This window comes from Sinocyclocheilus grahami, unplaced genomic scaffold, assembly GCF_001515645.1.
Source record: "Sinocyclocheilus grahami isolate Dianchi unplaced genomic scaffold, SAMN03320097.WGS_v1.1 scaffold91.1, whole genome shotgun sequence".
NCBI lineage: Eukaryota > Metazoa > Chordata > Actinopteri > Cypriniformes > Cyprinidae > Sinocyclocheilus > Sinocyclocheilus grahami.
The window spans coordinates 622,706-645,952 of NW_015505270.1; the positions used below are offsets into that span (position 1 = coordinate 622,706).

General features: G+C 38.9%; 1 protein-coding gene across 1 annotated transcript in view; it reads left to right on the forward strand.

Annotated features, from left to right (window-relative positions):
- Window positions 1–12,004, forward strand: part of LOC107587262 (zinc finger protein 346-like) — a 19,222-nt gene extending 7,218 nt beyond the window's left edge. Inside the window, exon 4 of the mRNA XM_016274980.1 lies at window positions 11,937–12,004. Within this exon, the coding sequence (XP_016130466.1) occupies window positions 11,937–12,004 (68 nt within the window). The remainder of the gene's footprint in view (window positions 1–11,936) is intronic.
- The last annotated feature ends 11,243 nt before the right edge of the window (window positions 12,005–23,247 follow it).

The window sequence follows — 23,247 nt, forward strand, 5'->3', positions numbered from 1 at the left end:
AAAACAAAAAACAATTTGTGTTTTTGAAAGTGGATGAAAGTATTAGATCCTCACATTATTCATTGATCCTTAGCCTTAAAATAAATGCCGCTTAGTTTAAAATTTAGTTTCGTAATGCAAATCCACTCACATATTTTAAATGAGACATAAGTAAATATTGTAGGGTCCGACATTATCTCCTAAGCATTTCTAAGATTAGCAGGATGTTTCTAAACGAGTCCAGGCTACTCTTTTGCTATTAGCCAGTTAACTTCATACCACCCCTAAACAAACCCCTCTCTGCATCAGTCCCATAAAGGAAGCTGTATATGTCTGCATGCAACTCTCAAGTAGGATTAGTTCACTGTGAGAGCTGAAAGAAAGACCCATGTACTCCATTTCCTGGCCTCTGAGACAAGTGCAGGTGGCTGAGGGGTTCAGATTACACCCCAATGAAAGTTTCCTCTGGGCCCTCCTTCTCTTCTAGCCCCCCTTTTACCCACCAAGCCAAACCTTTCCATGATCTGAGAATTCCTGCAGACTACTCCTAATTCTTCTGACAGATGGACACACTGAATCTGCAGTGGTCAGGCTGGAAGTAAGTGCTACAACCTGTGAACAGGCAGCTAGGACAGCCACCTGTCAGGACCCTTGTCACATGAATGAATGAATGAATGAATGATGCATTTATATAGTGCTTTATTGTGTATTGCTGTACACCCAAAGCGCTTTAACAATCATGTGGGGGGTCTCTCCTCAACCACCACCAGTGTGCAGCATCCACATGATAGGCACCGCATGGCACAGCTTTTGGGCCATATTGTGCATAAATATGCTTTAATCTGATTAAAGTTTTGCACATTTGAAAAGTCACAGTGCATTGCATCCCCTAAAAGAAACAATTCTCATTAGTTTTTCAAGAAAAGCACAGTTTTTTCTTCTGGGTCTCTGATTCATTCAGATCCTATTCAAGATGACACATCTCTAATTTCATACCTAAAAGGGGGTGTTTCCCATAGCATACCAGCAGATGGATATCATTTTGATAGTTTAAGTGTCTGAAGAAGCAGAGACAGAGTGCTGCTACACCAGACAACAGGTGAGTGGTTACGGTCAGCCGGCAAATCTTACTGATATGCTAACCTATTGAACTTTCCCAGAACAGGGTTCCTCTGTAGACACACATTATTGCATTGCAGGACCTGTTCCTTGTGCTTTGATCCAGTCAATGCGAAGCAGATCTGTGGCTGTGGCCTTAACAGTGAGATAATGAAAGCAGGCTGGCTGGGAAAGAACTGGCCCAGGACAATGCTTCTCATTCAGGCAGCTGGCATGGTGGATGCTTGTACAACGGCTAGTAAAGTGACTTTCCAGCTTCAGCACCGTTTGCTGGAAAATGGAGTGCAAGCAAGAATGAGCTTCCTTTTTTGGTTCAGAAAAGATCTTTACCTGCGTAACTAAGTGCCAAGGTGTTTCTGAGCCTCTTCCTGTGTAACAGCGTGCTTTTTGCCCTGGTTTTGTATACAATGGTAGAAAAATACTAGATGTTTACATTTGAATGCAATTTAAATAAAGTGAGTTGGGGAGAGAGTTCAGAACATGACTTTAAATTTGAGTCTGGATTCCCCTAAGCACAACTTCTGTTTTTCGTTCAGTTGCTACCGTCAATTGTAATTGCCCTGCACAGTGGACTTCATGGGGTATTCTACCATCTTAAGAGGGATTTCAATCCAAAGAGAGCGTTCGAAGGGCACTGTGAATGGCATGGGAAAAAGGGAACATCGATTCATCACTTCACAGACAGTGGAGAAGGAAATTTACCCACCAGTCATTGTGCATTACTACACGGTGGTTTGCAGATATAAAGTGCACAAGATGAACAGTTATTATGCAAATATTAAGATTACAGTTAAAATATAGCTAATAGGCATTCCATATAGGCGTGGCGACATGGCCACATAACCACTTCAGGAGTGCATTATTTCTCTAATAATTTTAATGGCCTAGAGTCACAATCACACATCAATTGTTGAGATGATTTGTTTCAAGACATTTGACATGTTTCTGTCCTGAAATCTCGTGTGTGTTGAGCTTGCAAATTTTTTACGCACCTCATCACAAACCTTCCATTGCAAATTCCAAAACGTCATTTTAGAGCTAATAATAGAGGCTTGAGCCATTGATATGCAGGCTAACGCCGTTATTAGAGAGCGAGAGCGAAAGAGAGAGAGATTAAGTGCATGTGAATACTTGCGTCTGTGCGTCTCTCAGCAGTATTCAGCAGCAGCGTCTACTAATAGTGAATCTTTAAGTTTAACTGCTTCAAGAACCTCACTTCTGAGAAATGCGAAACTATTTTATTGATAAATTCTGTCTGCGTCTCCTCATGTGTGCGCGAGTGCGTGTCTGTACTGTGTGTGCGTCTCTGAGAGAGAATGGGAGAAAGAAAGCATGATTTCCGTTCATAAAAAAGGTTGAAGACATGGAAATAGTTTTTCATTTTTACCCTATTGTTTCTTATATTTATTAATATTTTATATTTAGTCTTCTGGGGTTTTTGGTTCTTTTACTGTTGTAGATATCCCATAGTATAACAAAAATATTATATATCTCTTGATTGTGTTTGGGCCCCCCCTGGACAAGCAAGCATAGGCACATGCCTAGAATGCCTATGCGTAAATCCGGCCCTGGTCCTGACCTTACCCCTGTTGAAAGTCTTTGGGATGTGCTGGAGTCAACTTTACACTGCCTGCCCCAAAAAAAGTTGCACATTCTAGTTTTACTGGACCGCCTTTAGCTTTGATAACATTGTGTATTCATTGTGGCATTGTTTCAACAACATTATGCAATGTCATGACATTTATTTCCATCAAGAGTTGCATAAAATCAAGAGTTGAACCACTCTTTAAAGTCAACTCTAGCACATCCTAAAGACTTTCAGTGGGGTTAACGTCAGGAAACTGTGGTGGCCAAGTGATGTGTGAAAGTGATTCTTCATGTTCAGTGAACCATTTTTTCACAATTTGGGCTCAGTGAATCTTGACATTGTCACCTTGGAATATGTACATGGGTACGTCTTCCTAAATGGTTGTTTAAGAAATGAAAAGCTACAGACTGCATCAGTTAGGATTTAAATAATTGTTGGCAAACATGCAATATGCCAGAAACATTTTAATCACTGCAATAATGATTCAATCCTAGTCTCTTAAGTAATTGATTATTTAAATCCAAATGGCGAAAGTATGTTATTCATATTTATTTATATAAGTACATAATGTCATTATACGTTAAACTCCTCTATGCATGGCTCAGGTTTCAACTGTGTGATGACGTTGCAACCTGTTTTATCAAGTGAAGTGGACTTCTATAGGCATCCCATGCACAGGGAATAATGTGCAGTGAACATTGCACCTTTTTAATCAGAAAACACAGCTTGAGACATCCTATGTGTGAACAATGTTGTGCTGACAAGTTGAACTGCAGGAACTAAACAGTTTGGCATCAACCAGGAGAGAGGAGAGAACAAATTATGAATGCATAAAAATGACTGACAACCATGTACACACTAAAATTACACAAGGATGTTATTTATTTAGGCAAATATTGCTATTTTGTTTGTTGTAGCATTACTAAAAGTAATGCCCAACAGTTGACAAAATGGATTAAAAATTCTAAAGTATTAGAATTGCAGAATTGCATAATGCATTATTGTCATTAGTGGAGAAAACATATGATACTTAAACAGTCTTTCTGGTGTCTCTCAGTAGATTTGCAATCACGAACATTTTAATAAACGATAATAAAACTTCTTAATATAACACAATAAGTGGTTTGGTCTTGAACTATAATGAAATAGTTGAATGAATGATTTAGTTAGTAGGTGTGTATGAAATCACACACTAAGTACTACATTTGATGAGGAACAAATTTCATAAAAGTTGCATGTTTTATATATGTGTGTAGCATGAATGAAATGAACTTTCGTAAAAGCTGAAATCTGTATTTCCTGTATCCTCTTGAAAACTTTATGAGCTTGAACGCGAGGGCCAAAATGTACTTGTTGCTTTATAAGCTGAATGTTATGCTCAAATTTTGCTTTTGTTCTGGGGAATGGGGTGAAACAAAAGGCTCAGCTTAGGCTTTTTGGGTTTTAGCCTTCCTTCAGACTTTGTGGAGGAAGGATCTTTCACTTTTCTGCTTATAATAAGTGACTTCTCCTGTTCCACACACACAATGGTCACTCTGTTGGGCCGTTTTAAAGGCGTTGAGCCTGTACGGTTTGGCAGCCCTCCTCAGCGTTTGCTTAGCCACCCATACTGCAGGCACAAGGCAAATAGAGCCAGCCTCCACCGCAGCCTTTCAGTGCTCCGTCCTGCCTGTAAGAGGCTTATGTCCTCACCCAGGGGTGGTAGGAAGCACAGGATGAATGGATGAAGGAGGGAGGGGCAGGAAGGATGAAGGTATCGACCCAATCAGCCGTTACTGCTGAGATCAGAGGAGCTGACCAGTAAAGTGAGAAAGAGCACTGCATGTCGTACCTCTCCGTTAAGCTATAAAACTCACCTCAGTGAACTATTTGGTCGACTTTCAATGAAGAGATGAGGAAATAGCAGAATTCTGGTGATGTCATGCATAGCTAGAGACGCAAACATCTTCAAAAGAATCTCCTTGGTGCTCTTTCTGTGCTCTAGGGTTTTTGGCAATGCAGAAGGATCCATAATTATTTGCTAATCTGGGAGGAAGTGCTGTTTGCATGAGTACATTGAGACAGAGGTGAAGGATGGGTCTATTAAATAAGACCCCATTCAGTGAATGAATGAAAATGGAAGGATGAAAAGTTCCTTACACAGATGAATACAAGTGTATTGCATTGCACAATGGCAGACCACAGGGACCTTTCTTTGAAACTGGGAGTTAATCTGGAAAATTCCTGGCAGCAGCACCCAAAGCACAAATCCTTATGCTGGGAGAATGGCACACTGGCACAACGTCAGTTAAAGGCCATTAGCAAGGTTTTACAAGTCCAATACGGAAGAGATGAAAGCAGCCAGCACGATTTCTAGGCCCGTCCTGCTTCGGTTTCTTCTCAGGAGTGGCATGTTTGTACCACAATTTTTTTTTTGTCCTGTTTATTATTAATTCCAAAATGCATTAAAATGCTATTCACACATTCAGTCATTTGAATACAGCTTTCTTTCATAAAATAAAAAAATGTCAGTGCAACCCACTCGACACGGGAAACCACCACCGCTGAAGCGCCGTCCACCAACACGAGGAGCTCTCCAAGAGCGCGCTGAACTCGTTCAGTCTTTTCTCTCAGTAGAGTAGTCAGGAGCAGAACGATGTGATCGCTCGGCTCCGAAGCGAAAAGCTGAATATGCGCTGCACCTGCTGCCTACTTATACTCACGCTGTGATCAGCAGCAACTGGATGCAATAATCGCATGCCAATTTGCATTGGCTCGTTTAGTTTACACTCAAAGTAGATTGGTCCCTCTAAGCGAGATCCCAATTTCGTTGGTCCTCCGATGTGACGTCGAGAGTGACCGACTGAAAGGGAACTGTCTTGATGTCATAAGAGAAAAAAGCTGCATTATAAGAATGAAGACTTGAAAAGAGAACTTTATTAAATAGCATGGCATAATGTTCTTTAATTTGATAGTCCACTTCAACAGCAAATCAATATCTGCTAATGCTTTAGACATTCTACTGACTATAAGTAACTTTGCAAGTGCATGTCAACTTATTCTACTAACCCTAACCCTAAACTACCAAGTCTACTACTCTGCTAATACTCTAAAGGTAGTTTATTTATAAAACTACTTCATTGCTTATTTAAAAATGGAAAAGGTTTTGGACACAAAATTCAAGTTGTGTGGTGCAACTAGAAACCGAAACATGCAGAAAAAATTATATTATAGAGAGGAAATTATATTTGTACATATCTGATCTTTTGACTGAAGGCAGTGTTAGTTCAGGTGTGGAAAAAAATGCATAACCTAAAAAAAACTATGAAGATGTGTACATTATTTACACCACATGACATTTTTCAAATACATGTAAATCTAACATGATAAAAAGTGTACATTTCTAAGAAATGTTTTCAATTTTCTTCCATTTTCCTTTATCTTACATGTCAGTGACCTCTGAACTGGCCACCCAGCTGTCTCATGACAGCACCCTTTGCAATACCAATTAAGCACTTCCTCTACAGGAAGAAGAGGAATGCTGTGCTCTCATGTAAACTCCAACATACAGATGTGGCGCGGTTCGGAACTGTGATTCAAATCAACCGAATACAAGACTCAATCTTCATTGTGCAACGGTGGCTAACGTTTTTGTGCCATAAGCCAGGAAATCCTGGGTTGACGTGCTGGTTTGGCAACCAGTCCATTGTCTAACCCCAGCTTCAGAGATGCCATTGAAGTTCTCCATCCTGCTGTGAAATTGTGTAGAGATAGGACCCCCGCTAAAAACACAATGTTGCACCACTCAGCCGGGTTGAGCGAGTTGAAGGTTTAAACTTTAGGATGGCAAACATGCAGTGTTTGCTTCCTCTCTCTTCTTCCCCAGGACTCCAGTTACCTGCCCAGAACTATTGTGTTTCATGGTGCATTTGCCCACATCGGCCGCATGAATTCTGCAACATTAAAGAATTAGCATGAAAGGAGTGCTGTCAGTGGAGGAGACATTTCCTCAGGAAGTGATTTCACTGACCAAAGCATTAAAAAAAAAGCACCAGGAATATGTAATTGTCAGAAAATAGTGAGTGAGCACAGCTTGCCTGAATGAACACAGTCAAGGAAATAGCGGTGACCAGCAGAGGAATCTTAGGTTTGGAATGGATGAGAACCCAAAGTCACTGCCAAATGGTTTCTATGAACAAACTAAATATGCCTGACCACAGATCTCAGCGATCGATTTCCAGATATTTTCTGGGAAATAAATTTTTCCTTAAAATCCTCTAGAAATTCTATCAGAATCATGCTTTCTGGTTTGTGAAAGAAAGAAAGATTATTATTATTATTATTATTATTGTTGCTGTTGTTGTTGTTGTTGTTATGACTATGTAACTTTTGTGACATGGAAAACATCTTGTCACACAGCAAAATTACTTAAACCAAGGCAAAAGAAAAAAGGTGATTTGGTGAACAGTTACAGGATCTATGATTATACACACTAAAAAAATGGTGTAAACAATTTTCATTTAGAAATTGCTAGTAATTTTCGCAAGTAACATATTGAAATAAACATGAAACTTTAAGGTGGAAAGACAGAAATATTTTCTTGCACCCTGATAATCTTTGATTTATTTACAGATATGAAAACATATTTTACAGTCCACTTATACATATACATTTCGAATTAAAATCAACACGTTTTGCAATAGTACCCCTTATCAGGGTTGCTTTGCATTAAAGCAGATGAATGATTGTAGCACACTTCACTTTTTAGGTATTGTAAGTCACTGTGCTCTTGGTTTGAATAGAAGAATATGTGCTCTGATTTTTTATTTCACTCTTGGTGTGAATAGACTTGAAGGGCCTTTTCCCTGCTGTTGGGCCGCCAAGCCAAAGGGCACACCTTACTGTCCATTCACACACAAAGACCACATTGAGTCTGCAGCGCTGGTCTGTGAGTCTTGACCTGTAGCCCTGAAATAAACCTTCAAAACAACAGCTGTGGTGAAGGAGGGGTGAGAGCTGGGCCTGTGGCCATGGTCACGCATGGAGGCCTGCTGTTCTTCAATTGAGATGACCAGATCCCTCCACTTACAACAAATGGGATATTTTGAAATTAGTTCTATGAGAGATGTTGGGTCAGGATATGGAGCATTTTCTGTATTGTCTTTCTTTTTAGTGTAAATATGATCTATCTATCTATCTATCTATCTATCTATCTATCTATCTATCTATCTATCTATCTATCTATCTATCTGTCTATCTTTCTATCTATCTGTCTGTCTGTCTGTCTGTCTATCTATCTATCTATCAAGAATAAATAACTTGTTTTTGATTAACTCAGTATTGATTGGTGTGATGGAAACAATCATTTGTTTATTTAACCCCCTTTTAATTCTCCTCATAATATCATTTTTTTTTATCGAAAAAGTTTTATTGTATTGACATATCTTATGCACTGAAATAAATAAAGAAAGAAAGAAGTTAGGCTCTAAAAATAAACAATTTATGCCTAAAAGTTGAAACCATTTGTTTGACTATTTTTTAATTTATACATTTTTTGATTTTTGCATTTTGTTTTGAATTGTATCTGCATATTCTATATATATATATATGTATATATTATGTATAGCTGTTTTAGTGGTCAGTGTCTCTACCGTCACACTCAATCATACACACAGCCGCAGTCAAAGCTTAAAGATGTTTTCAGCTGTCATTGCTGGCTACATAAGTGGTTCTTTGTTCCCTGCATGCTGTGAACGGGCCGGTTTGAACCACTGCCGGCCTTCCCGTGGCTCCCCTCCACCCCACAGTTGACGTGAGGTTACCACTATGCCCTACCTGAATTGAGGGCCTTTGACAAGCCAGGAGACCCCACCAACACCGAGGGAGACCTGCAATTGGATCTTGAACTTCTATTCCACTACACTGTTTTCTCTGTCAACAGAGCACTTGAGAGAGTGAAGGGGCAAAGTACTTCTGGTCTTATGGTGATATGGGAGTGCAAGGACAATTTAATCCTCCACAGCCTCTTGCCCTGAGACCTTTATTACTGGTGTGCTCCTCAGAGAGGCTAAATGAATGTTCAGAGGCACAGCTGTGCGAGAGCTCAAACCAAGTTCAGTTCATGACATAAATCTGCCCTTGATTGCGTTTTATCTCTTATCTGAGCAAAAACAGCAATCCAAACATAAATATTTGTGTTTGTCTTCTACGAAACAAATTTAACGCACTTAATGTTGTTTTCTCATTGACTTTGGATCGAGCTTTTCATTGCTCCCTTGGTGTGGCAAAATATCAGCATCTCTTTTCTTTAATTAAAAGTTACAAATCATGCATATAAGAGCTTGTCCTTGTACCAGAACATTTTACAACACAGTTTCCCTTTGAAAGCAATCTTTAAAAAACTCTTAGAACTTGGCGCATTCTGACTGTATGTATGTCTCGAAAAAGATGAGATGTTTTTGGTCTCAGATGAGACAGCTTTTATTTTTGCTAATTAAATGCCTTTGATGTGTAATACATTGCCAGTGTAAGCCCTAAAACACTACAAAACAACTCAGAATCCAATGGGACATTGTGATCTTAACAACAGAGAGACTTTATTGATAACTTATGACTCTTGGGAAAAGCTCAGCACAAGTGAACCAGCGAATCAAGAGGGACACTTTTAGTACCAACATAAAAGCAAACTCCTAACACCAGTGCTGAGAACGGAGCAAAACGCTGATTATTCCTGACAGAAATATCTTTGTAAGGGCACGTAAGCTTTTAGAAGCCTTTAGAACCTCTAACATTTTGGAGGATCATTTACCTGCTCACAGTATTTTGTGACACTCTAAAATGTACTTACAGAAAAATAGTGCAGAATATTTGTCTCATTATAGATTAGTGTGATGCCTGGAAATAATCATTTGTTTATTTAATTTCATTTAATCAAATGGCTTTTTGCTTTGAACTGAATCAACATATTTTATAAATAGTCATAAACAAACAAACAAATGTGTTAGGACCTAAAGATAAACAATTTATCTTGTTTTAAATTTTGTTTTAAATTTGACCTACAAATATTATACATTACCACAACTAAATAAATAAATGCTAGAACCTAAAAATTAACTATTTACTGTATGACTAAAGTTTGTTGTTATTATTATTAATATTATTACATTTTAAATACCCTCTAAATGTCCTGATAACTGTAACACCCCTGTGGACTGTTTGTTGTGGTTTCTTCCCCTTGTGTTGGTTTAGCCCGTCTAATTATTAGTTAATCACCTCATTGTGCTCACCTGTCGGTCCCTCATTAACTGCCCTATATCTGTTCCTGTCTCTTGTGTTCTAGTTGGTCGGTTATTGTGAATGTTCCCCCGAGTGTGTGTCTCTCTGCCTTGTTGTTGCGACATTAAAAATCCTTATTTTGTATCCTTGTCGTCCTCGTCATCCTGCCTGCCTCCACACACCTGGACCGTGACAGAATAACCAACCCTCAAGTAAAGTATAGTGGCGTCTTTCCCTTCGTTTGTTTTTGTCCAGCCAGCTTTTCGGGTGAGGCAGCCTTCGGCAGCGGGTTCTTGCTGCAATGTTCCCGCTACCTGGAGATGCAACCACACCTGTTTGTGACTGAGCGGGCCAAAGTGTCATTCATTATCTCGTTGCTGTTGGGACGAGCCTTGCTGTGGGCCGAAGCCTTGTGGACTGCACAGAGCCCGGGGATTCACTCGCTGGAGGGTTTTGTGAGACGCTTCCGGGAGGTATTTGGCCAATCGACCACGGAGGTCACCGTGCATGAGGAGGAGAGACCGTGGAATCCCCAGTCCAGCCCAGGAATGGCTCCCGATCCCCTGCCCGCCCTCCCACCCGCTCCGGCCTCCTCCAGCGTCACAATGGTCAGAGTCTCCCTCGCCTCCGCCTCCAACCTCCGAGGCCCGGACTCTGCCTCGGTCCATAGACCCAGTGGCTCCACCTCGGCTCCTAGCTCCCTCGCCTCCACGCCTCCGCCCCGGGCTCTCCACCTGCTCCGCCGCCATTGGTCGGCCCCCTGGAGTCGGTGGACATTGCTCCTCCCTCCGTCGGCTCCACCGTGGGCCACTATTATAGCTGTGGCCAGGGTCCCACCTGGCTCCTACTGCTCCGGTTCCCTTGTGTTGTCTCCCTGGCTCCTGCCTCCATCGTCACCTCCCTGGACTCTGTTAGCCGTCCTCCTCTTGCAAGTCCGTCCTCCGCCGACCCTCCACCTGTCTGCTCTGCCTGCCAGCCCTTTGCCTTCCCCTGTCACCATCTCACATCCACTGCCTTGTCCCCCTCCGCCCCTCCCTCTGTTTCTACGGTGCGAGGACGCACCTTCCGGGAGGGGGGAGTAATGTAACACCCCTGTGGACTGTTTGTTGTGGTTTCTTCCCCTTGTGTTGGTTTAGTCCGTCTAATTATTAGTTAATCACCTCATTGTGCTCACCTGTCGGTCCCTCGTTAACGGCCCTATATCTGTTCCTGTCTCTTGTGTTCTAGTTGGTTGGTTATTGTGAATGTTACCCCGAGTGTGTGTGTCTCGCTGCCTTGTTGTCGCTACATTAAAAATCCTTATTTTGTATCCTTGTCCTCGTCATCCTGCCTGCCTCCACACACCTGGACCGTGACAATAACAAGTTGGCATGCCATTATTGTAGCAATTTCAATTTACCGATCAATTTTAATACAAACAATTTAATTAACAAATGCACCATGATGAAATGTGACAAATACAAAAAAATGGTAAAAAGGCAACCATATGAAGTATCCATACCCCAGTGCATGTTGGGAAGAGGGCACATGGGGCCGACTTAGATTTTTCCCAAAAAAACACAAAACTAATCCCAGTCACCTGCTGTTACTTAGACTTAAAGTAGTATATCAGTATATCATAATAGAAAATCTACAAAAAAATTGACATAAAATGTTTTGGTTTTAATAAGCATAATTTAAGAATATTTAGAGTGAATGTTTTCTCATTTGTAAGGAATTACAAACAGAGGTGAAGCAAGGAAGGAGAGAGATAGCACTGAGAGCCCCAGGGACAGGTTGCCTCTAATGGCTTTTGACGCTCACTTCCGCAATTTGCCGATTAATGGGTGACAGATGCACATAATGCTTCTGTGCATGAAGCCAGCCAGGAAAGGATGGAGCGGGAGTGCTCATGGGATGAGATAATGCCTATGCGAGGAAAAAGAGTTAGGGCCCTCTTTCACCCTCTCTCAGCCTTTTTCTCCCATTGCCGCTGCCCCAGTGTGATTTCCAACAGATGTTCAGCAGACCCCTCAGCACAGAAAGAGTCGCTCGCCTCCCGAGAAATCTCTGGCTCTGGGTTAAGACTGGGGAAAGTTTGAGACGTGGTGTCAATTTTAAATCAACTGTTTATCTAAGGCCAGTGTCTTCAAACTCTGGGGGTCTGTTAAGGATCTGCAGGAGGTCTATGTGGCAGATATGCACAACATATGATTTTCTTACATAAATAATAAAAATATTCTACATATTTAAATTTTCTAAATTTTTAAATATATCAAATACATTAAATATATATTATATATACATTAAGATATAATGTACATTAATGATCTCAAGCATAATATAAGATATTTAAATACACTGTTCAAAAAATTAAGGGAAGACCTACCTAATCATCACAGATATCAGTCAATTCAGTTAGGAAGCATAAGTGATTGTGAATCAGTTTCTCTTGCTTTGGTGCAAATGAAAGTGACAACAGGTGCACTGGAGAGGCAACAGCTAGACAACCCCCCCAAAAGGGAATCGTTTTTAACAGGTGGTGGCCTAATGCTCTCTCCGTATCCTTCCTGACTGATTTGTGTCAAGTTTTGTGTTTTGTTAGGGTCCTTGTCACTCCTTGTATACATGTGACAGACGTGAAGAGTCTGGAGATGTCGTGGAGAATATTAAGCTGCCTGCAACATCATCCAGCATTTGACGGTGGGTCAGTGATGGTCTGGGGAGAAATATCCTTGGCGGGTCACACAGACCTCGATGTGCTAGTCAACGGTGCACTTACTGCCATTAGGTATCAGGATGAAATACTCAGAGCCATTGTTAGACATCTGGGTTCCACCTGGCGCATGACAATGCCAGGCTTCATGTGGCAAGAGTGTGTAGGCCGTTTCTGAATGATGAAGGAACTGATGCCACTGACTGGCCCTCACGTTCCCCAGAATCCAATCGAGAACCGCTAAGACATTATGTATCGTCGCATCTGAATCCGGGGTATGTAGAGTCTGATATTTCTAAATGTCTTAAAACTAAACAATTTATTATTGTTATTTTATTATTTATTATTGTTATTAAACCACTAAACCAAGGCCCCGTCAACACGGAAAACGCGTTTAGCTGTATACGCATACATTTTGTATCGTATAGGCGTTTCGTCCAGACGGATCTGGCGTTTTGGGAGAGTGAAAGATATTTTTTCTGAAACTGGGTCCCAGAGTGAATAAATCTGAAAACGTCCTTGCGTTTTCGTGTGGAAGCAGCCCAAGTTGTATGTGTGTGTATGTGTGTGTGTGTGTGTGTGTGTGTGTGTGTATATACAGTATATATACAGTATATATATATATATATATATATATATATATATATATATATAGACAAAAACTCTCTTATATATATATATATATATATATATATATATATATATATATATATATATATATAGTCCAAAACAAATAAAATATATTCCAAAAGGAATAAAATATTCGTAATCTATTGATTTTAGTCTTAAAGTTTAAAAGGAGCTCTTAATTGCCCCTTTTTTATAATGACAATTAATTTTGAGTGAGAACAATTTAGAATACTAACATGTTTTTAAGCACTCTCATTTTATAGCAGTGTGTGTGTGTGTGTGTGTGTCCACTGAATGCTGAGTAGATTTCCTGCAGCGAGTTGCAGGGCTCCGGATCTGAGGGCAGTGCGCCCCCGCTAATCCCCCCTTCCTGTTTTGTGTAAATGCAGCACCGCAGAGGAAGAGCGGGATTTATTTGATAATTAGGCAGATAATACCTTACAGCCAATTACCTGAGATGGGTGGGTTATGAGTGTGTTTGTGAGCGTGCAGGGCTTGTGGAAGGGGTGGCGACATCCGTATTGCTCCACACTTGTTAATGGACAGTCACTGATCCAGATTTGCAGAAATTTGGAGTCCTGTTGGCTGTTCACTGCATCTGGAAGCTAAGCGTCTAATTGAATGCTGTCAAATAAACGGGCGAGTGTTGGAATCTGGAAGAGTTTGTGGCTTTGCAGTCCTGCCTAAGCAATTTCACCCTGCGCTCGCCCCTCTACACACATAAATATGGCCATGGATCAAAGCCTGGCCCACAAAATAACATCAGTGTGGAGATGCTTCTATAATGTGGTTTGAAGAACCATAGGGTGTTTTTAAGACCAAATGACTGCGAGAAATGTTTTGCAGTGAATGACTTTTTGAGCCCTGTAATCTGATCAATTTTCTTTCTAAGCTGAAATGGAAAAGAAAGCAGTGTGTTCTAAAGGAAAAGACTGATTTCCTCTGCTAAATGAGTCTGTGAAGGAAGTTCTTTGTTTATTTTCAGCTGTAAATGAGATATCCTGTCAGCACGACATTTGCCTTGGCCTTCACACCTCTGTTTATTGCTATCTGTAGGCAAAGGATCCCCTGCAAGTACACTATGCTTAGAAGAACATCCATATCAATTGGATATTTCCAGAGATATAAGGAGGAAACATTCATTGAGACAATGAGCCGATTGCTTTATTGAAAAAGGAATCATCTGGTCTTAGGGACAGTCTTAAACAAGAGTTTTCACACTTTTTTAATATATAATACCTAATATTATGAACCCTTTGTGAGGGACCCGTTTCCTAATATATATATATATATATATATGTTTATTTAAGGTCTGATTACACTGTATAATAAACATATATTATGGTAAGATATATTGTTATCATGCTAAACCTTGAAAAAGTTTTAGTAAGTTGCCTGTGTATCTTTTTCCATTCACTTTTTTACATGTATAAACCTAAAGAAAAAATATTTTGGTAACAATTTAGTATAGGGACCAATTCTCACTATTAACTATTTGCTTATTAGCATGCCTATTATTAACATAATAAAGCACTTATTCTGCATGACCATATTCTACATCCCTAATCCTACCAAATCTCTAAACTCAACAACTACCTTACTAATTATTAATAAAATTAGGAGTTTATTGAGGCAAACTTTGTAGTTGTTTGTTAATAGCGAGAATTGGATCTTAAAATAAAGTGTTGACCAATATTTTTCAATTCAGTTCAATTCAGTTCAGTTCAAACTTGTGTGGCTTTTTTCCACACACACACACACACACACACACACACAAAACAAACTTCAAAGAGTCAGTCACAAATATAGTTTTGTATAGACATATATATACAGTATATACTATATATACATATGTTAGATTTATTAGATTTTCGGTTTTGTTCATATATTGGATTAGCTTTTTTATATACAGTGCTTCTTGAAAGTTTGTAAACCCTTCAGAATTAAATATTTCAGCATAAATGTGACCCAAAAGATCATCAGATTTTCACACAAGTCCTGAAAGTTGACAAATAGAATCCAATCAAACAAATGAGACAAAAATGTATACTTTGTCATTTATTTATTTTGGAAAATGATCCAATATTACATATCTGTGAGTGGCAAAAGTATGTGAATCTCTAGGATTAGCAGTTAATTTGAAGGTGAAATTCCCATCTGTTCAGAGGTGTTTCCAATCAGTGAAATTACTATCAGGTGTCAGTGCGTGCCCTGTTTTATTTAGAGAACATGGATCTATCAAATTCTGATCATGTTTGTGGAAGTGAATCATGGCAAGAACAAAGGAAATCTCTGAGGACCTCAGAAAAAGAGTTGTTGCTCATCAGGCTGGAAAAGGTTACAAAACCATCTCTAATTAAGAGTTTGGACTCCACAGACAGACAGATTGTGTACAAATGGAGGAAATCCAAGACCACTGTTACCCTCCCCAGGAGTGGTCAACCAACAAAGATCACTCCAAAAGCAGGATGTGTAATAGTCTGCAAGGTTGCAAAGGACCCCAGGGCAACTTCTCAGTAACTCAAGGCCTTTCTCACATTGGCTAATGTTAATGTTCATGAGTTCACCATCAGGAGAACACTGAACAACCATGCTGTGCATGGCAGAGTTGCAAGGAGAAAGTCACTGCTCTCCAAAAAGAACATTGCTGCCCATCTGCAGTTTGCTAAAGATCATGTGAACAAGCCAGATGGCTATTGAAGAAATGTTTTGTTAATGGATGAGACCAAAATAGAACTTTTTAGTTTAAATGAGAAGCGTTATGTTTGGAGAAAGAAAACACTGCATTCCAGCATAAGAACCTTATCCCATCTGTGAAACATGGTGGTGGTAGTATCATGGTTTGGATCTGTTTTGCTGCATCTGGGCAAGGGTGGCTTGCCATCATTGATGGAACAATGAATTCTGAAGTATACCAGCAAATTCTAAAGGAAAATGTCAGGACATCTGTCCGAGAACTGATAAAATGGGTCATGCAGCAAGACAATGACCCCAAGCAAATGGCAGAGTTAAAGTCTGGACTTAATCCAATTGAAATGTTGTGGAAGGACCTGTAGCAAGCAGTTCATAGGAGGAAACCCACCAACATCACAGAGTTGAAGTGGTTCTGTACTTAGGAATGGGCTATGAATTACTACAAGCCGTTGTGCAGGACTGATCAGCAGTTACAAGAAACGTTTAGCTGCAGTTATTGCTGCAAAAGAGGGTCACACCAGATACTGAAAGCAAAGATTTACATACTTTTGTCACTGACAGATATGTAACACTGGATCATTTTTCTCAATAAATAAATGACAAAGTATATATTTTTGTCTCATTTGTTTGATAGGATTCTCTTTGTCAGCTTTCAGGACTTGACTTTCATATTTATGTAGAAATATAGATAATTCAGAAGGGTTCACAAACTTTCAAGCAGCACTGTATATTTATGTCTATAGGGTGTTTTTAAGACCAAATGACTGCGAGAAATGTTTTGCAGTGAATGACTTTTTGAGCCCTGTAATCTGATCAATTTTCTTTCTAAGCTGAAATGGAAAAGAAAGCAGTGTGTTCTAAAGGAAAAGACTGATTTCCTCTGCTAAATGAGTCTGTGAAGGAAGTTCTTTGTTTATTTTCAGCTGTAAATGAGATATCCTGTCAGCACGACATTTGCCTTGGCCTTCACACCTCTGTTTATTGCTATCTGTAGGCAAAGGATCCCCTGCAAGTACACTATGCTTAGAAGAACATCCATATCAATTGGATATTTCCAGAGATATAAGGAGGAAACATTCATTGAGACAATGAGCCGATTGCTTTATTGAAAAAGGAATCATCTGGTCTTAGGGACAGTCTTAAACAAGAGTTTTCACACTTTTTTAATATATAATACCTAATATTATGAACCCTTTGTGAGGGACCCGTTTCCTAATATATATATATATATATATATGTTTATTTAAGGTCTGATTACACTGTATAATAAACATATATTATGGTAAGATATATTGTTATCATGCTAAACCTTGAAAAAGTTTTAGTAAGTTGCCTGTGTATCTTTTTCCATTCACTTTTTTACATGTATAAACCTAAAGAAAAAATATTTTGGTAACAATTTAGTATAGGGACCAATTCTCACTATTAACTATTTGCTTATTAGCATGCCTATTATTAACATAATAAAGCACTTATTCTGCATGACCATATTCTACATCCCTAATCCTACCAAATCTCTAAACTCAACAACTACCTTACTAATTATTAATAAAATTAGGAGTTTATTGAGGCAAACTTTGTAGTTGTTTGTTAATAGCGAGAATTGGATCTTAAAATAAAGTGTTGACCAATATTTTTCAATTCAGTTCAATTCAGTTCAGTTCAAACTTGTGTGGCTTTTTTCCACACACACACACACACACACACACACACAAAACAAACTTCAAAGAGTCAGTCACAAATATAGTTTTGTATAGACATATATATACAGTATATACTATATATACATATGTTAGATTTATTAGATTTTCGGTTTTGTTCATATATTGGATTAGCTTTTTTATATACAGTGCTTCTTGAAAGTTTGTAAACCCTTCAGAATTAAATATTTCAGCATAAATGTGACCCAAAAGATCATCAGATTTTCACACAAGTCCTGAAAGTTGACAAATAGAATCCAATCAAACAAATGAGACAAAAATGTATACTTTGTCATTTATTTATTTTGGAAAATGATCCAATATTACATATCTGTGAGTGGCAAAAGTATGTGAATCTCTAGGATTAGCAGTTAATTTGAAGGTGAAATTCCCATCTGTTCAGAGGTGTTTCCAATCAGTGAAATTACTATCAGGTGTCAGTGCGTGCCCTGTTTTATTTAGAGAACATGGATCTATCAAATTCTGATCATGTTTGTGGAAGTGAATCATGGCAAGAACAAAGGAAATCTCTGAGGACCTCAGAAAAAGAGTTGTTGCTCATCAGGCTGGAAAAGGTTACAAAACCATCTCTAATTAAGAGTTTGGACTCCACAAATCCACAGTCAGACAGATTGTGTACAAATGGAGGAAATCCAAGACCACTGTTACCCTCCCCAGGAGTGGTCAACCAACAAAGATCACTCCAAAAGCAGGATGTGTAATAGTCTGCAAGGTTGCAAAGGACCCCAGGGCAACTTCTCAGTAACTCAAGGCCTTTCTCACATTGGCTAATGTTAATGTTCATGAGTTCACCATCAGGAGAACACTGAACAACCATGCTGTGCATGGCAGAGTTGCAAGGAGAAAGTCACTGCTCTCCAAAAAGAACATTGCTGCCCATCTGCAGTTTGCTAAAGATCATGTGAACAAGCCAGATGGCTATTGAAGAAATGTTTTGTTAATGGATGAGACCAAAATAGATGGAACATCTATCATTGACCATCATTGATGGAACAATGAATTCTGAAGTATACCAGCAAATTCTAAAGGAAAATGTCAGGACATCTGTCCGAGAACTGATAAAATGGGTCATGCAGCAAGACAATGACCCCAAGCAAATGGCAGAGTTAAAGTCTGGACTTAATCCAATTGAAATGTTGTGGAAGGACCTGTAGCAAGCAGTTCATAGGAGGAAACCCACCAACATCACAGAGTTGAAGTGGTTCTGTACTTAGGAATGGGCTATGAATTACTACAAGCCGTTGTGCAGGACTGATCAGCAGTTACAAGAAACGTTTAGCTGCAGTTATTGCTGCAAAAGAGGGTCACACCAGATACTGAAAGCAAAGATTTACATACTTTTGTCACTGACAGATATGTAACACTGGATCATTTTTCTCAATAAATAAATGACAAAGTATATATTTTTGTCTCATTTGTTTGATAGGATTCTCTTTGTCAGCTTTCAGGACTTGACTTTCATATTTATGTAGAAATATAGATAATTCAGAAGGGTTCACAAACTTTCAAGCAGCACTGTATATTTATGTCTTTTTGTATTCTGTTTTATTTGAATGCTTTTATCCTTTTTTAAATTATTTGTAAATAGTTTAAATTCATTTTTATTTCAGTTTTATTTCCATTTTAGTTTTATCTGAGTTGGTAATTTAATACTTCATCTTATTTCAGTTAGTTGCAAAGGCAACATTTCTTATTTTTGTTTAGTTTAAGCTTTTCAACTGATATTTATATTTGATTTTATTCCAGCTTTATTTCAATAACACAAAAATGTTTTATTAGTTTTAGCTTTTAGTAATAAAAACACTGCTCTTTAGAAAGCAGAATAAAATTATTAAATGATTAATAATCTCAAATTCTGTAAACATTTTTAGGGGGCCTGGGACCCCAGTTTGAAAGCAGATTGCTAGTGTAATAAAGATTCAAGATTCTGAAGATTCTCTTTCCTCGTTCAAGAGCTGTAACTACATGACAAGAAAATAGCTGCTCGGGGGTGGCCGCGACATGGATTGACTTGTCTAAAAAGGACTTTTATATTTCTTACGTAGACACACTAAAGAATTGAAATGCATTTCCTTCCTTTTGGTCTCAACTGAAAGTTTGACAGTCTGTTATGCCTCGACATTCAATGTCTGGAAACTCTGATCCACTTCATTAGAGGGTGCCATTTTGCAAAGTCTTGGGCTGGATCCAAGTCTGTGCCTCCGGCATGCGTGCTGTGCTGCTCCCTAGTTAAAGTGTTCGCGTGGATTGGAAGATCATCACTCCTTGATCATACCATACCCTCCACCCTTTCTTATCGCCCTCTGCCGTGCCGCTCCAGGTCATTAAAAACTTGTCACTGTTTGGGTTGGTTTAAATGACTGGCATGCAAGGCGCCGTCACACATCTTGTTGTGGGAATGCTAACTTTCAAGCAGCACTGTATATTTATGTCTTTTTGTATTCTGTTTTATTTGAATGCTTTTATCCTTTTTTAAATTATTTGTAAATAGTTTAAATTCATTTTTATTTCAGTTTTATTTCCATTTTAGTTTTATCTGAGTTGGTAATTTAATACTTCATCTTATTTCAGTTAGTTGCAAAGGCAACATTTCTTATTTTTGTTTAGTTTAAGCTTTTCAACTGATATTTATATTTGATTTTATTCCAGCTTTATTTCAATAACACAAAAATGTTTTATTAGTTTTAGCTTTTAGTAATAAAAACACTGCTCTTTAGAAAGCAGAATAAAATTATTAAATGATTAATAATCTCAAATTCTGTAAACATTTTTAGGGGGCCTGGGACCCCAGTTTGAAAGCAGATTGCTAGTGTAATAAAGATTCAAGATTCTGAAGATTCTCTTTCCTCGTTCAAGAGCTGTAACTACATGACAAGAAAATAGCTGCTCAGGGGTGGCCGCGACATGGATTGACTTGTCTAAAAAGGACTTTTATATTTCTTACGTAGACACACTAAAGAATTGAAATGCATTTCCTTCCTTTTGGTCTCAACTGAAAGTTTGACAGTCTGTTATGCCTCGACATTCAATGTCTGGAAACTCTGATCCACTTCATTAGAGGGTGCCATTTTGCAAAGTCTTGGGCTGGATCCAAGTCTGTGCCTCCGGCATGCGTGCTGTGCTGCTCCCTAGTTAAAGTGTTCGCGTGGATTGGAAGATCATCACTCCTTGATCATACCATACCCTCCACCCTTTCTTATCGCCCTCTGCCGTGCCGCTCCAGGTCATTAAAAACTTGTCACTGTTTGGGTTGGTTTAAATGACTGGCATGCAAGGCGCCGTCACACATCTTGTTGTGGGAATGCTGATAAAGTGGGTTGGTTTGGAGATTATGGCAGACTGTGAAGGGAAGTGAGGCGGTGAAGGGGCCCAGATTCCCCATTCCGATTTCAGGGGCCAGCCCCACTCCTCCCATGCTTGAAATCCAAACCAAATCAATTACACTCCCCCGGCACCTCCCAAAATTACAGAGCAATAAATAACCCCCCAGAAAAATATGAAGGAGTTATGAGGGTCTGCAGACGGTGGTGAGGCCCACAGCTCCTTCATGGATCCCTCTTCTCCCCCTCCTTCCGTCCCTGTGCTCTTCTTCTTTCAGTGACTGAAAATTAGGTCCTCTTGATTCCTTCTGCATCTCTAGTTTCAGGGCTTTCTGTTGCCCATGACATAGAGTACAGCTTTAGGATATATGATCCAGTGTGTAGCAGGCACCCTGCTTCTCCTGTAGCCTACAAGGATTGTGGGACATTTATCTTTTTTCATGAATTGGTGCTTGAGCTCTCGGGACCCCTTAATGGAGAACAATATCTCACTTTTTTTTGATATTCGTAGATATTTTTATCTTTTTTATCTTTGCAAAGCTGTCTAAAAATAAAATATGTTGGCTACACCCTAACTTAACCAGTCTCTACACATCTTGTGTTTACCAAAAACACATAAAATAAGTTAACTTTATTGAATGAACTCTTTTTATCCAGTTGCACAGCTGGGAACTCTCAGAAATGCTTGGCTTAGCTTTTGTGCAATTTCAGCTTTTGTTGTTTTTAGCCATTTCAGTTGAAATTAAGTGAAAAAGAAGCAGGACTGTAATGATTATGTCTACTTGCAAACTAGTTAGGGTTACTCAAATTCTAGCCTATTCAACACATTAGCATTTACAGTGTACTGAAGTGCCTGTGGAAAAATAGATGAGTCTGAGGTCAAGGGTAACTAGGTGGAATGTCAAACTCCATGATATAATCCAAAAGCAATATATCTTCTCTATAAAATCTAATGCTTGCCAGGCCAGTTCTGACAGCTCATGTCAATAAAGACATCCAAACCTGTGTGGAAGCATAAGAGCCTAAATAAAATGGTGCCATTTTCTAGGGGATGTTTACCCTTTACTCTTCCTGGCCTCACACACTCCAGGCATTATCCACAGAGGCTCTGTGTATAGACAAGTGTTCAAATACTTCCCTTGATCAGCAGATAGAGAGAAAGAGAAAACAATAAGAGCCTAAATAAAATGGTGCCATTTTCTAGGGGATGTTTACCCTTTACTCTTCCTGGCCTCACACACTCCAGGCATTATCCACAGAGGCTCTGTGTATAGACAAGTGTTCAAATACTTCCCTTGATCAGCAGATAGAGAGAAAGAGAAAACACACACACAGATAAGCCATTGTGCTCTCGTCCGGAGCTACGCGGTTGAACATTAACTATGAACTGCTGAACGGTTAGTATAACTCAACTACAATGAGTCTTTACATCATGCTTATGTCTGTGAGAAGATATACAAGATTACATATTCTGTAACAAGAATATGTAAAAATTGTTTTTGCAAATAATGTTCATTAGAGTTCTCGCGCCCCCCCGACAAAGTATGTGAGGGAATGTGTCCAGATAAAGAGATATTTTGTAAGTGTGTGACCTTAATTGGAGCAGGATACAGGAAGGCAAACATCTGATGTAATATTCTAAGTAATTACTACATAATTACTCTGGCTGGCCTTACTGCACTACACACTGGTTTCTGTAGCTAAAAATGACATTGACATAGTGCCTACTGTAAGAAGAACATGAACATAAAGATGTTTCCATTGGCATATGTTCTGTTATTACTTTGCTCTTTAGCAATGTCACTCCTCACGAGATTTTGATAAGAAGATCAACAAATTATGCCATGTTGCATGTAACACAATAATGTTTTGTACAATGTACTTTTCAGGGCTACATGTGCACAAAAAGGAATGTGCATCGGTTAGAAATACATATTAAGATATTATAACTTTAAATGCAAAATCAAATAACACATTATAATTAAAGTAATCTAAAGTAAAAATTTGTGTACTTCTTTAAAGCATGATAACAGATTATTCAAACAATGATTTTAAATGTAAATTTCTATGGAAAACATTCAATATGACATTATTACAAAGTGTAAATGCATAAAGAAACAGTCATGAATGTGTATTCTACACCTAAGTGGCCTTTTATTTAATTAATATTATATTATCTGCAAATTCAGTTTTAATATACTTTTGAGATTTGAAGTGTACTGCAAGTGCACATTCAATATAATTAAG